This window comes from Aphidius gifuensis, linkage group LG3, assembly GCF_014905175.1.
Source record: "Aphidius gifuensis isolate YNYX2018 linkage group LG3, ASM1490517v1, whole genome shotgun sequence".
Lineage (NCBI taxonomy): Eukaryota > Metazoa > Arthropoda > Insecta > Hymenoptera > Braconidae > Aphidius > Aphidius gifuensis.
In genome coordinates this window covers 14227918-14240824 of record NC_057790.1, presented here as the reverse complement: position 1 = coordinate 14240824, position 12907 = coordinate 14227918, and the positions used below count along the sequence as shown (strand labels likewise).

The 12907-nt window shown below is 27.1% G+C and overlaps 1 protein-coding gene across 1 annotated transcript; it reads right to left on the bottom strand.

Moving 5' to 3' along the window:
- Window positions 1–6972: 6972 nt before the first annotated feature.
- On the bottom strand, window positions 6973–10532 carry LOC122850928. The gene is made up of 4 exons (XM_044149977.1): window positions 10486–10532; window positions 9811–10237; window positions 7621–8589; window positions 6973–7503 (listed from the first exon to the last, which is right to left on the bottom strand). The coding sequence occupies exons 1-4, from the start codon at window positions 10530–10532 to the stop codon at window positions 6973–6975; spliced, it is 1974 nt and encodes a 657-aa protein (XP_044005912.1).
- Between the last annotated feature and the right edge of the window lie 2375 nt (window positions 10533–12907).

The following is a 12907-nucleotide window of genomic DNA, read 5'->3' as shown; positions in this document are numbered from 1 at the left end:
TTATAGAAAAAAGAGGGGGGTAAATTTTTAGGAAAGGGAAGTTGTTAGATGCGGTGGGAGAAACATTTTCAGTATATATAGAGGTGCAAAAGACTTTTCTAGCATAGTCAAAACTTGAACGTTTACCACACTTGATTTTGAGGTTAGAATAAAATGTAAGTATTGAAAATTTGGATTTGAATATTATTTTTATTTGCTTTTATTAATAATTTGCTTATTTTAATATTTTTTTATAAAGATAAAATGGGTTTAGAAAATTTGAAAAAATTGAAAAAAGCAAAAGAATACCTATTAATTAAGAAACTACAAAATGGAAAAGTTTACTAAGTGACGAAAGTGCGTCAAGTGGATACGAAATATGGATTAGGAGTGACAGTTGAATTAAAGAAAGTTGTTCAAGTTTTTCTTCCATCGAGATTTGTTGAACATTTTAAAGCTGAGAAAAAAGACTATGAAGAATTTTTAGAAGCAGTTGAGAAAGGAATTCTGAGGATGTCTGTTTCAGGAGATGATAATAAATGTGTGAAATTTGATGAAAGTTTTAAAAAAAGGAATAATAAGAGAGTTGTTGAAGATTATAATGAAGAAGAAGAAATTATAGATCATCCTGATTTTTATGAATAAAAAAATATGTTTTCAATTTTTTGTTGTATTTTTCCTTTTATTTATTCTTCCAATTACATTTTTAATTATTAATCATATTAATTTTCTAATAATACCACTAATCGGTTTATATTCTAATATACGATCATGAATTATTAAACAATACGCTGATGTATCCGCAGCAAAGTTTTCTTCTGATTCAAATTCCAAACGCACATCAACTGGTCCGCTTTTTAACATTTCGTTTTGTCTGCTACAATCAATCACAATAAAAGTTAATTTTGATTTGAATATTTCTTTTGAAATTAAAAATTGTTGTTGATTTCCATAGTATGATACACTGAAATTTGCATACATTTCATATAATAATGCAAACTGATTTTTATTCATATCAAGATTCAAATTTCCATAAGGATAAATTTGAGAATTCAAATGTAATTTAACATCACTAATATTACAATGATCGAAGTTGTTAGCATTTTTATTCCATTGATTTTTTCTATTTGTTTGAAAAACAAGGATAACATATCGAGGTTTTTCTAATTGGGAGGCAGTTTTTATAGTCCAAATATTAGTTCTTGGTAAAAGTGGATATTCATATAATTCCCATGATCGAAATTCTATAAAGATTAATGGATCTTTTTGAATATATTTCAGCATTTCAATTTTTTGTTTATTTGATAGCATAACATATGGTATGAGCCACTCTATTTTCATAATATTGATATCAATTTGTTCTTCAGCAACACTGTATCATCGTTTGGAATTATTGAATTGATATCATTACGTGAACGTATAAGAATAATTTCATGTTTCGCATTTACAATAATCTTTTTATAATCTTCAGCGAATCCTAGAAGCATTTTCAATGGTATACATACATCAAAATATCCATCATTATTCGTCAACTGTACATTTTCATCGATACTCATCCACCCAGCATTTTCCAAGTTAGTTGATGAATTAATTGAAAGATAATTTTCGATTGTACTTGTAACACCAACATTTTTTGATTTATCAACTTCTATACCATTAATTTCATATCGAATTTCCTCAAACATATGACACATTGCATTGTGCACTAATTTAACTTTTGTTGGAGCTGTTTGAGTATTTTTTTTACTTATTTTACCACTTATATGTAAAAAACTTTTTGATGGAAGAATAAATAAATCTTGATTTTGAATAGTGATTCTTATTTCATCACTATTATTAAAACTTGAAGATCCATAAGGTTGATGAGCGTGAATTTTATAATGTTTCATCAAACTGAACCGGTAAATTGATTGCTAATACACTTTCATCAACCATTTTTTTTTTTTTATTTTTTTTTTCTACTTATATGAACAGTTAAAACAAGGAAGTGGAAATTTGACTAGGTAAACATTTCAATTCCAAAATTTTTTACTTTTAATCCAAGACTTTGTAGGAATTTGATATTCTGAGGTGTTAACTCCTTCACTGTTCGATGATGAGTGACTGGCGGAGTCCATTCTGACGTTTTATATGCAAAACCTCTTTTAATTTTATTATCATTATTAAATACTAACACCATTATCCAGACTTTATATGGAGTCTTACTGTAATTGTTTCACCACGAAAGTTGACAAGATTACCGTCTTGATCTACAATTTTTATTTGAAGATAATCAATTGCTTTCACTGTTACCGGTAAATATATTGGATAAGTTGGCACTTCAATAATTTTATAGCCTGGTGGTGTTGTAGGAAAAAAGGTGTGAATTGTATGAACTTTTTTATTATTACTGTATGCGACTGTTGTAATGTTACACTCAATTCGTAATGCGTTAATTCGATTGATATTAACAGGCAGATCTGACTCATAAAGATGATTTGCTTTCAATACACGTGGTGTAAAACCGAGTATACTAGCGATAGAATCGGGATATCTGAAATCTATATACTTTGAACTTTTGATATAACTACGTAATGTATTTTGTCCAGCCCACAATTCGATTGAATGGTTTTGAAGAACACTTGCAATATCTTCAAGTTCATAACTTCCAGTTGGAATTGTTATGATTTCATTATCTCCCAAATAAACTTTGTTTATATCTTTATCAATATTTGGAATTGAATTAAATGTTGAAAATGATGCAAGACTTAGATAATAGTTTTTTTCTCTTTTAAGTTCAATTGCTGGAAAATATTGTGTCTCTAATATTGATGAATTCCCAGATAGAGTTAACGTAAATGTATTGTACATGACGAAAGTTAATTGTATACTAAAAAATTGAATGAATCAGTTTTTATATCATCCTCAATAAAAATTGAAGACATAAATGACCACAGTTGTAAGTATTCCAATCTTGAAATCGTTGATGATTAAATTTGATGCTACCAACATTCAAATATCTGACAAGATCTAAAGGAGGTTGTAGATTTCCAAAACTATCAAAATAAATTGCAGTATCCATGTTCATTTTTTTATATGCAACCCAGTGTGTACCATTATTCTCTTTATTATCTAGATTAACAATTCCACATTCAACACGCCATGGTCCTTTTTTAGGCATTTCATTACGCATGAATACTCCACGAAAGTTAGGTATTTTTAATTGGACTGCACATTTCATTATATCATTATCAGATAAAGCATGATGTGGTAGCATCTTTAAAAGTTTTTTGGATTTAAATGTAAACCCATTCCTCTTTTATAGGGTGTCATATATAATCCTTTCCCAATTGCTATGTGTACTGTTTGTTTGATGCGTTTGCACTATTAACAGCTTCAACAATCCTAGATGCTCCACCAACTAAACCACCCCATGCTGAAACAGCTGACAATATGGGTATCAGAAGCGGTAAAGCACCACCTACTTTTTTAACAGTTGAAGTTAGTGGTAAAATTCTTGGGATTATAACTTTCGATTTTCCACCATTACTTTTCACTGCTGCTCTAGCTCCTTTTAAAGCATATTTAATTGATGTTAATGATCCATCTGAAGATTTCATAGCTTTCTTTGCTGCTTGAACAATTTTATTGAATGAAACTTTCTTAATTTTTTTACTTCTTGTTTTTCTTTTTGAACACTTTTTTCTTCTAGCACAAGATCCTTTTTTAGTTGATGGTTTTCTCTTTTTCAGTGAAACACCCATTCCAAATTTTGATTTAACACGCATTGCTTTTGATACGAAAGCAGCTGCAGCTCTCTCTCCTAACGAAGAGTCTTTCGCAAAAATTCTGTTCGTCGCTTCTGTTGCTAATATATCATCAGCTTTATTCCTCAAATTTATGTTGTTTCGATTTTAAGTGTAAGCAATATCGTGTCTTTTGCAAGCAGCATCCAGCGAATTGATTCCAGGATCACCTCTAGCTAATCGTTTTTCCAATTTCGTACCAGGTCCACAGTATGAATATCCGGGGAGATGTAATTCTAATGGAAGTTTATTTATCAATTTATTTAAAATACCACCCCCAGATTTTTTCTTTTTCTTTTGAGATGTATGTTCTATCATCATTAAATTGAAACTGATGAAAATAGTATAAAACAGAAGAATATATAACTTTTAGTCAGTTCAAAATACAATGGAGTTTAAGACGCAACAAAAGAAATTACCAGTCAAAAATTTTGATATATTAACAACGAAAAAAGGTGAAGGAATAACAAAACGTCATGGAGATTTACTACCAAATACAATTAGAGGAGTTTTTGTTGGTCCCTCAAATTGTGGAAAAACTAATGCTCTTTTGAGTCTTATCACCGATCCAAATGGATTACGATTTTCAAATATTTATGTCTATTCAAAATCGTTAAATCAACCAAAATATCAGTTTTTAGAAGAATTAATAAAGCCCATAAAGGGTATGAATCATTTACCATTCTCTGATAATGAACAAGTTGTTTCTGTAGATGATGCAAAACCGAATTCTATCTTTATATTTGATGATGTAGCAACTGAAAAGCAAGATAACATCAAAGCATATTTTTGTATCGGTAGACATAAAAAAGTTGACAGCTTTTATTTATGTCAATCATATGCTCGTATACCAAAACATCTCATTCGTGACAACATCAACTATTTAGTTTTGTTTAAACAAGATGAGACGAATCTTAAGCATGTTTATAATGATAATGTTAACACTGATATGACTTATGGAAGCTTTAGAAAAATGTGTTTAGATTGTTGGAATGATAATTATGGTTTTCTCACTATTGATAAAGATCGTGAATTACACAATGGACGTTATCGAAAAAATTTTGATTGTTTTATTTTGAAAAAAAATTAATCAAATTATCTTCAGTTAATTGTTGAATCTCATGTGAACAACATGTCATTAAGTAATAGAAAAATTATGGCTGACGTGAATTCACTCAGCGAAATAGAAAAAGTGCAAGATGTAATTAGAAAAAAACATAAACTATTGAAATTAGAAAAAGATAATATAGATGAGATGACAAATGAACATTTTAAACCTGTATTTTAAAACCTCTCAATCAAATATCTCAGCAGATGTAATCAGCAAAACCAACGCGTTCACCACAATCGATTGAAATAACATTAAAAGCACCATCATTAAAGCTTTTAAAAAAAACAAAAAGTAATGTCAAAAAAAAGATGCAATTGAATCAAAGGATATCTAAAGAGATAGGTTAAATGAAACAAATGATCTAATATCAGAAGATTTAGATTCAATGAGTGATGATGATGTCATTGATCGATTATCATTATCAGACAGCTCTGTTGTGAACCAATCTATTGAAGATGATAATGAAAATGGAACGATTAGCAATTCAACTTCAGATTTTAACTTTAATGATCCTACTATTAATGAATATTTTAATTTAATAAATACATCTGATTGGGATCGAAGTTATGGAGTAAGAAAATTAAAATCAGGTTACTCAATTGGGAATAGTAGAATATTTGTAAAAGAAAACAATTTAATTATAAAAGATCATGAATATCCTCTTACATTAGGTATTTTAGAATTGTTATTCGAAAAACAACCTGATGAAACTAAAATATATAGTCCAGATATTGAAAACTATAAAAAAATAGTTTTGGCAACGAACGCACATCGGAAATTGTATGAACCAAGAAGTGCTATTAGAAATCCCAATTCAACGAAATATATAAGATGGATAAAATTATTTGGAGACTCATTGAGATCAGGAAGAGGTCTTTTACCGAAGTATATGCAAACATCAAAACAAAATGTAAAATTTAATTATGTACATTGGGATAATGTGAATGAACTTGTTGAAAAACTACAATTATTGGTGGCATCAAGATCAGCTGGTAATCCAAGTCATGATAATGAATTTTTATCAATTATTGAAGAACTACGAGAGGCTCAAGGCATTCATTAGAAATATTATATGATTAGTGTATTGAAGATTGTTCTCAAGTAAAGAATGAGTGAATTCAAATGGGATATTGTTAAAGAGTTACATGCTTCAGCTCGAAGAAATTTTGAACGTCGACATGTTGATATTAGAAACTTTGATGAAACTTGGCAAGCAGATTTAGTTGAAATGATCCCATATTCAAAAGAAAATCAAGGATAAATATCTATTGACAGTCATTGATATATTTTCAAAATTTGCGTGGGCTGTTCCGATAAAAAATAAAACCGGAAAAGATGTTTCCAGTGCAATGGAATCAATATTAAAAGGTGGGCGAATTCCTAAAAAACTACATGTTGATAATGGATTAGAATTTTATAATTCTACTTTCAAAACATTATTAAAGAAATATAAAATTCAAATGTATTCAACATATACTCATTTAAAAGCATCGATTTGTGAGAAATTTAATCGAACACTTAAAAGAAAAATGTGGATGAAATTTAGTTTTCAAGGAAACTATAAATGGATAAAAATTTTATCTGAACTAATTTCTGAATATAATAATACAAAGCATAGAACAATAAAAATGAAACCTCAAGATGTCAATTTAAAAAATGCTGAGAAATTGAAAAAAAATATTTATTCATCAATATCAAAAAACATACCAACATCACATAATTTACAAAAATTTAATATTAATGATAACGTTCGAATCAGCAAATATAAACATATATTTGAAAAAGGCTATATTCCAAATTGGATCAATGAGATTTTCACAATTATAAAAATAAATAAATCGAAGCCTCCAACTTATAAACTGAAAGATTATCAAAATAATCCAATAGAAGGTTGTTTCTATAAAGAAGAATTATTAAAAGTAAAACATTCAGATATATTTTTGATTGAAAAAGTAATAAAAACTCGTGGTAATAAAATGTATGTTAAATGGTTAGGTTTTGATGAATCACATAACCAATGGATTGATAAATAAAGAAAACAAAAGAAAAATATGATTTAACTTTTTTTTATTATTTTCTAATTCTATTTAAATAAAGTTACAAGTTAATTAGTGGAATATACCCCCATGGTAATGTATCAGTACTTCCTCTTTGTAAGTTACGCTTATCATCTTGCCAACTTAAAGCTTTTTTTTTTATAGTTATTGTTCTAACATTATGATTATGAGAGCGTAACAAATTTTGCTTTCGAAATATTTCTATTTCATTCTGAAGACATCTTTTATAATCATCAAATATAATTTTTTTCATTGCTGATCTTTTAACACCTTTTGCTCTAGAATGAGTTTTATCTCTTGTTTCTAATTCTATTATTACTTTATAACTATACAGCTTACTCCTTAATCCTATAAATTCAGTCATTATATTACCATTATTTTCATCTTTCATTAATCCAACGACTTTCTTATTCGCTAAAGGTATACCATACTGATTATCTACTTTATAATCAGATGTATCAAACTTATGAATATCTTCTTTAATATGATCATAAATATTAGGTATGGTAAATTGATAAATACATGAATCTGTCTCACCGTAAAGATATTTTGCATTTTCATTAAATTTTTTCTTTATATAATTACAATGGAAATCATAAATATAAATTTTCGAAATATCTAAAATACAAAATCCTAAGTAAATAGGTTTATTGAAATAAATACTACTACGTTTCATTTCTATAATTACCAAATCATCAATTATTTTTGATGAAGCAAAATTTGGTTTTGAAATAAGACTTCGAGCTCCCCATCGTCCCTCATATTTGCTAACCAATTTAATTTCTCTAAGATTTCTTCCACATTCCATTGTTTTTCCATAGATTGCATTATTCATTAATTTGAAAAATGATTTTTCGAATTCATTCTTAGCTTGTTGACGTAATTCAGTATTCAAATTTATGTATGGTTTCAACCAAGCACTTTGTTTAAATCTCAAAGCTCTATGGATTTTTATTAATTTCATACCTAAAGATAAGTATTGTTTCAAACTTTGATAATGAACAACATATTTTTGTTTCGGATTTAACGTAGCTAATAATTTTTTACATTTACTAGTAGGTAATGGAGGTTTTTCATGAACTGGAGCTAATGGTAAATCTTTATGTTGTTCATGCAGATATGATGGATATTCTAAATCAACTTCAAATATGTAACCTACATTTGATTCATTTGAAATTGAAGTTATCAGTGTTTCATCAAAATCATTATCCCATTTAAAATCATGAGTTGGTAACATTTGTGACATCGCCCCACCATATAAATTGTTGACATCGAAATACATTAAATAAGACTCTGGTTTGGATGAATCATATTCCTCCATAAATCTGTTATTGGCTTTTCCATATCTATTTGAGCATTGTGATAATCCACCACGTATACCTTTTTCAATAAATAAAACCATATCAGGATCAGTTAACAATTCAAGTTCAGATTTCGTCATTTTTAACATAGCATCAAAACTCAATCCCGGAGCTGTATAATAATGGAGAGCATCTAATTTGTATGCTTGAAGACAAGTTTCACGAAAATTCTCAAATATATCTGCAAGTAATATTACATCAGAACGTAAATATAAATCAGAATATTCACCTAATGTTTGAATATTGAATTTTTCCCATACATTGCTTGCATGATTATATAATTCATCAGATATATTCTCATCATTCAATTTTGAATAAAAATTTATTTTTGAAGGAAGTTGTTTATCATTAAATTTATCCCAATTATTTAAATAATCATACGGGAAAACACCTTTTTTTGTCAACAATTCAAACTCATCATTATTCATACAAAAACTTCTAGAAGTATTTTTTCTTACTATTTTCTAAATTTTTTGCTAATGTATCAATCGAACTAGCCATAAATCTGAATGAATCAATGAATCTTAATTTAATCTTTGTATTATCAACATGTTTTGTAAAAGAAATATAATTTTCTTTATTCAAGGATAGCAACTCAATTTTACCTGGAAAACGTTTGTTTAAGCTTTTGATTATAAAATGAGCATCATATCCGGATAAATTATGGAAAATTATTGGTATAACACAAGAATCTTGATAATTGATATTGCAGTCTAGATTGCACCCCTATAGGCACCTGTGATATGATCATGATCTCGAACTTTAATATTTTGTTCAACAAAAGTTTTTTCACAAATATGACAAATTTTAGCAGCAAAAAGAGAACACTCTTCATCATATGTCAACCTTAACGGTTTAATATCAGATAAAATATTGTCCACTTTTTTCGCAGTTTTGTAAAGTTCATCTACAAACCACTCAACACAATCAACATCTCGTTTAAATTTGAATTCTGATAGAGAATCATTATATGAACATTTCATATAAAATCCTAAACTACATGGAATATGCTTTTGATATTCATGAGTTTTCATACTTTTACTTTCATGATCAATCGGTTTTAAAATACATTCAGTGTCTGCATATATTACAAACGGGACTTTGATTTGATTCTTATAATTTTTGAAACTCATTATTTTATTTTTTGATAAAGGTAATCGCATGGCTGCTTCATTTTTCATTAAACATTCTACTTGATGTTTATTTAACACTATTGATGATTGAAAATAGTATAAACATCGATCACAAATTTTCGTACTCCCATTATGAGCTGAAATTTGGCTGCTAACTAGTCGTGAAAGATTCTTTATCCAAGCAAAATGGAACCCTGTTAAATCATGAATAAACTCTACATCTTGCCCATTTTTTCGTTTAATATTCATGGTATTATTATTATGAATATTATTTTCAATCAGTAAAAGATGAATTGTGTCCCCTTCAATATCATTTTTAGTTAGATAATATGGAACAATTTTATGAGAATTCTTGAATTTCTTCTTCCTTTCATGATTCCGCACGACACGTTTTCCATTAATATTCGGAAGATCTTCAACATCGTCATCATCATCATCAACTTCTATTCCATAAACATTGATTCTTAAACGATTAATTTTTTCAAAAAGTTTAATTGATTTCCAACTCATAGGAAAATCAATACCATCAACAATGAGATCTTTTTCATATCTATAATAGCTATTCACTCTACCATTATTATCAGGCAATTTATGGATTGCAGCGAGGACAGACCAGATAAAACATTTATTATCATTATTTTTTATATTCACTACAGCGCGCGTATTCAAAATCCATTTTGGCATAGATATATATGATGAATTACCTCCTTTTAAAGGCACATAATCATTAATATGAATTTCGAGATTCAAAATTTCGTTTAATGTCCATCCCGATCCGCATAGTTCACTTTCTTCAATATCAGTCTGAATTCTAGAGAATTCACTTAATATATCATTTGATTTTAGAATTTCAATAATTCTATCATTAAAATATTTAACTTCTGATTCTTCTATTGAGTCTGTTTGTCTACTAAAATTACAGGCTAAAATAGCTTGAACTTTTAGACTATTAGATTTTTGTAATATTTCAAGTAGTTTCATATTCAACATTTGCAGAGCATCATCGAAAAATTGTTGCAAATCTTTATGAGTTAAATTAATAATTACGCTAACCCTCACCTTATTTTTGAAGGCACTCTCAACATTAGTCCACTCAATTCTCGCATCACTATTGTTACCTCCATTTAATGTATTATTATTTATGATATTATTATTATTATTATTATTATTACTTTTATTATTTCGATTATTACTATTATTATTACGATCTATAGCACCTCCAGAAACTGAGAGTCTTGTTGAAGTTGATGCTGGTCCTTCAAGGTTTGATGGAATAGTGTGATGCAATTGACGTATTTTAAATAAAATAGTTGTTAGATGAACAATCGTTGCATTGAATACAATCAATTGTCTACATTGAAGTGTACTCAAACGTGATTGCAATTCAGAGATAATGTTAGCAATATCTCTATGAATTATTTCGTTAGCAGTTCGATCTGAAGATACTAACAATTAATGATATATGTTAGAATATTGAGCGCGAAAGAACATGTGGGTTTGAAGATCATTTCAATTCATCTAAAAATTGTAATCTTCCATTAGTTTCGGAAGCTATTAGATATATAAAAACATTTAAACTCAATACTGAATGTAAAAGCAATGCATAGAGAGTTGAAATCTAAACTTATTGTATTCAAAAACTCTTTGTACTAAGTGTAACTTTGAAGACAATATGTATAAAGAAATATATAAAACAGGGCAAAAAACTTTTTGTACTAAGCAAAACAATACGTGTAAAGAAATATATGAAATAGACAAAAAAATTTTGTACTAAGTACAAATCTCAAAACAATACATATATAAAATAGACAAAAAACTTTTGGTACTAAGTACAACTTCGAAAACAATACGTATAAAGGAATATATAAAACAGACAAAAAATTTTTTAAGCTAAGTACAAATTTCAAAACAATGAGTATGAGAAAATATATATTTAATAGACAAAAAACTTTTTTGTACTAAATAAAAATTTCAAACAGTGAGTATGAAGAAATATATATTTAACAGACAAAAACTTTTTGTACTAAATAAAAATTCAATACGTTTTAAGAAATATATTCAATAGACCAAAACTTTTTGTACTAAATAAAAACTCAACACAATACGTTTGAGCAAACATATGAAATAGAATACTTTTTGTACTGAGTACAAATGTTAAAAAATACTTGAAAGAAATATATGAAATGGACAAAAAAAACTTTTTGTACTAAGTATCAATTCCAAAACAATACGTATGAGGATATATAAAATAGAAGAAAAAATTTTCTATGAAAAATAAAAACTTTTGGTACTAAGTATGAACTTCAAAACAATATGTTTGAGGAAATATAGAAAAGACAAAACTTTTTTTACTAAGTATGAATTCAAAAACAATACGTATGAGGATATATAAAATATAAAAAAAATTTTTTATATGAAAATGAAAAACTTTTTGTACTAATTATGAACTTCAAAACAATACGTATGAGGAAAAAAATTTTTCTATGAAAAGAAAAACTTTTTGTACTAAGTATAAATTCTAAAACAATACGTATGGGAATATATACAATATAGAAAAAAATTTTATATGAAAAGAAAAACTTTTTGTACTAAGTATGAACTTCAAAACAATATGTATGAGAATATAATTAAAATAGACAAAAAAAACTTTTTGTACTAAGTACAAATTTCAAAACAAAACGTATCAGGATATATAAAATAGACGAAACAAATTTGTACTGAAAAGAAAATCTTTTTGTACTAAGTATGAAGTTTAAATTAATATATATGAAGATATTAAGAGAATAAATGCATACTTTCTATACTAAAACATAATTTTTTTAGTACTAAATAGAAAAAGTATTAAAAAAACAAAAGTGAGTAAAAACCTTTACTCATCAATATTTATTCATAAATGAATAAAAATTGAAATAAATAAGTAAAAATTTTACCCGATCCATGATTGATGTCACACACACACTTGATTATCAAATTAATTTTCTTGATAGCTTCCTTCTCTTCCACGATGATCTACAACAATAAAAAAACTAATTAAGAAATTGAAAAATAATATTGACTAACACGTTTATAAACTAATAATAATAAATTTAAAACTTACTTAAATTGCAATTGATTTTGCAACAGTTTAATCGATTCCAATGGTTTCACCACGTAAATCTGAAACAAATAAATAATATTAATTAGAATGGAAGAGAATAACATGATTTGGAAAATTTATAAAGTAATAATAATAACGATTGATTAAAAACTTACTTAAATTTAAAATGATTTTTTGAGTAGGTTGATCGTTTTCAATAATTTCAGTCTTCTCACCACATGAATCTGCAACAAATGAATAATATTAATGAAAATTTGATAAAATAATATTATTTGAAAAAATTTATAAAGCAATAATATTAATAAATGATTTAAAACTTACTTAAACATGTTAATCTTTTTCCAAAAATTGTAGTTTCATCACCATGTGCACCTGAAAAATATC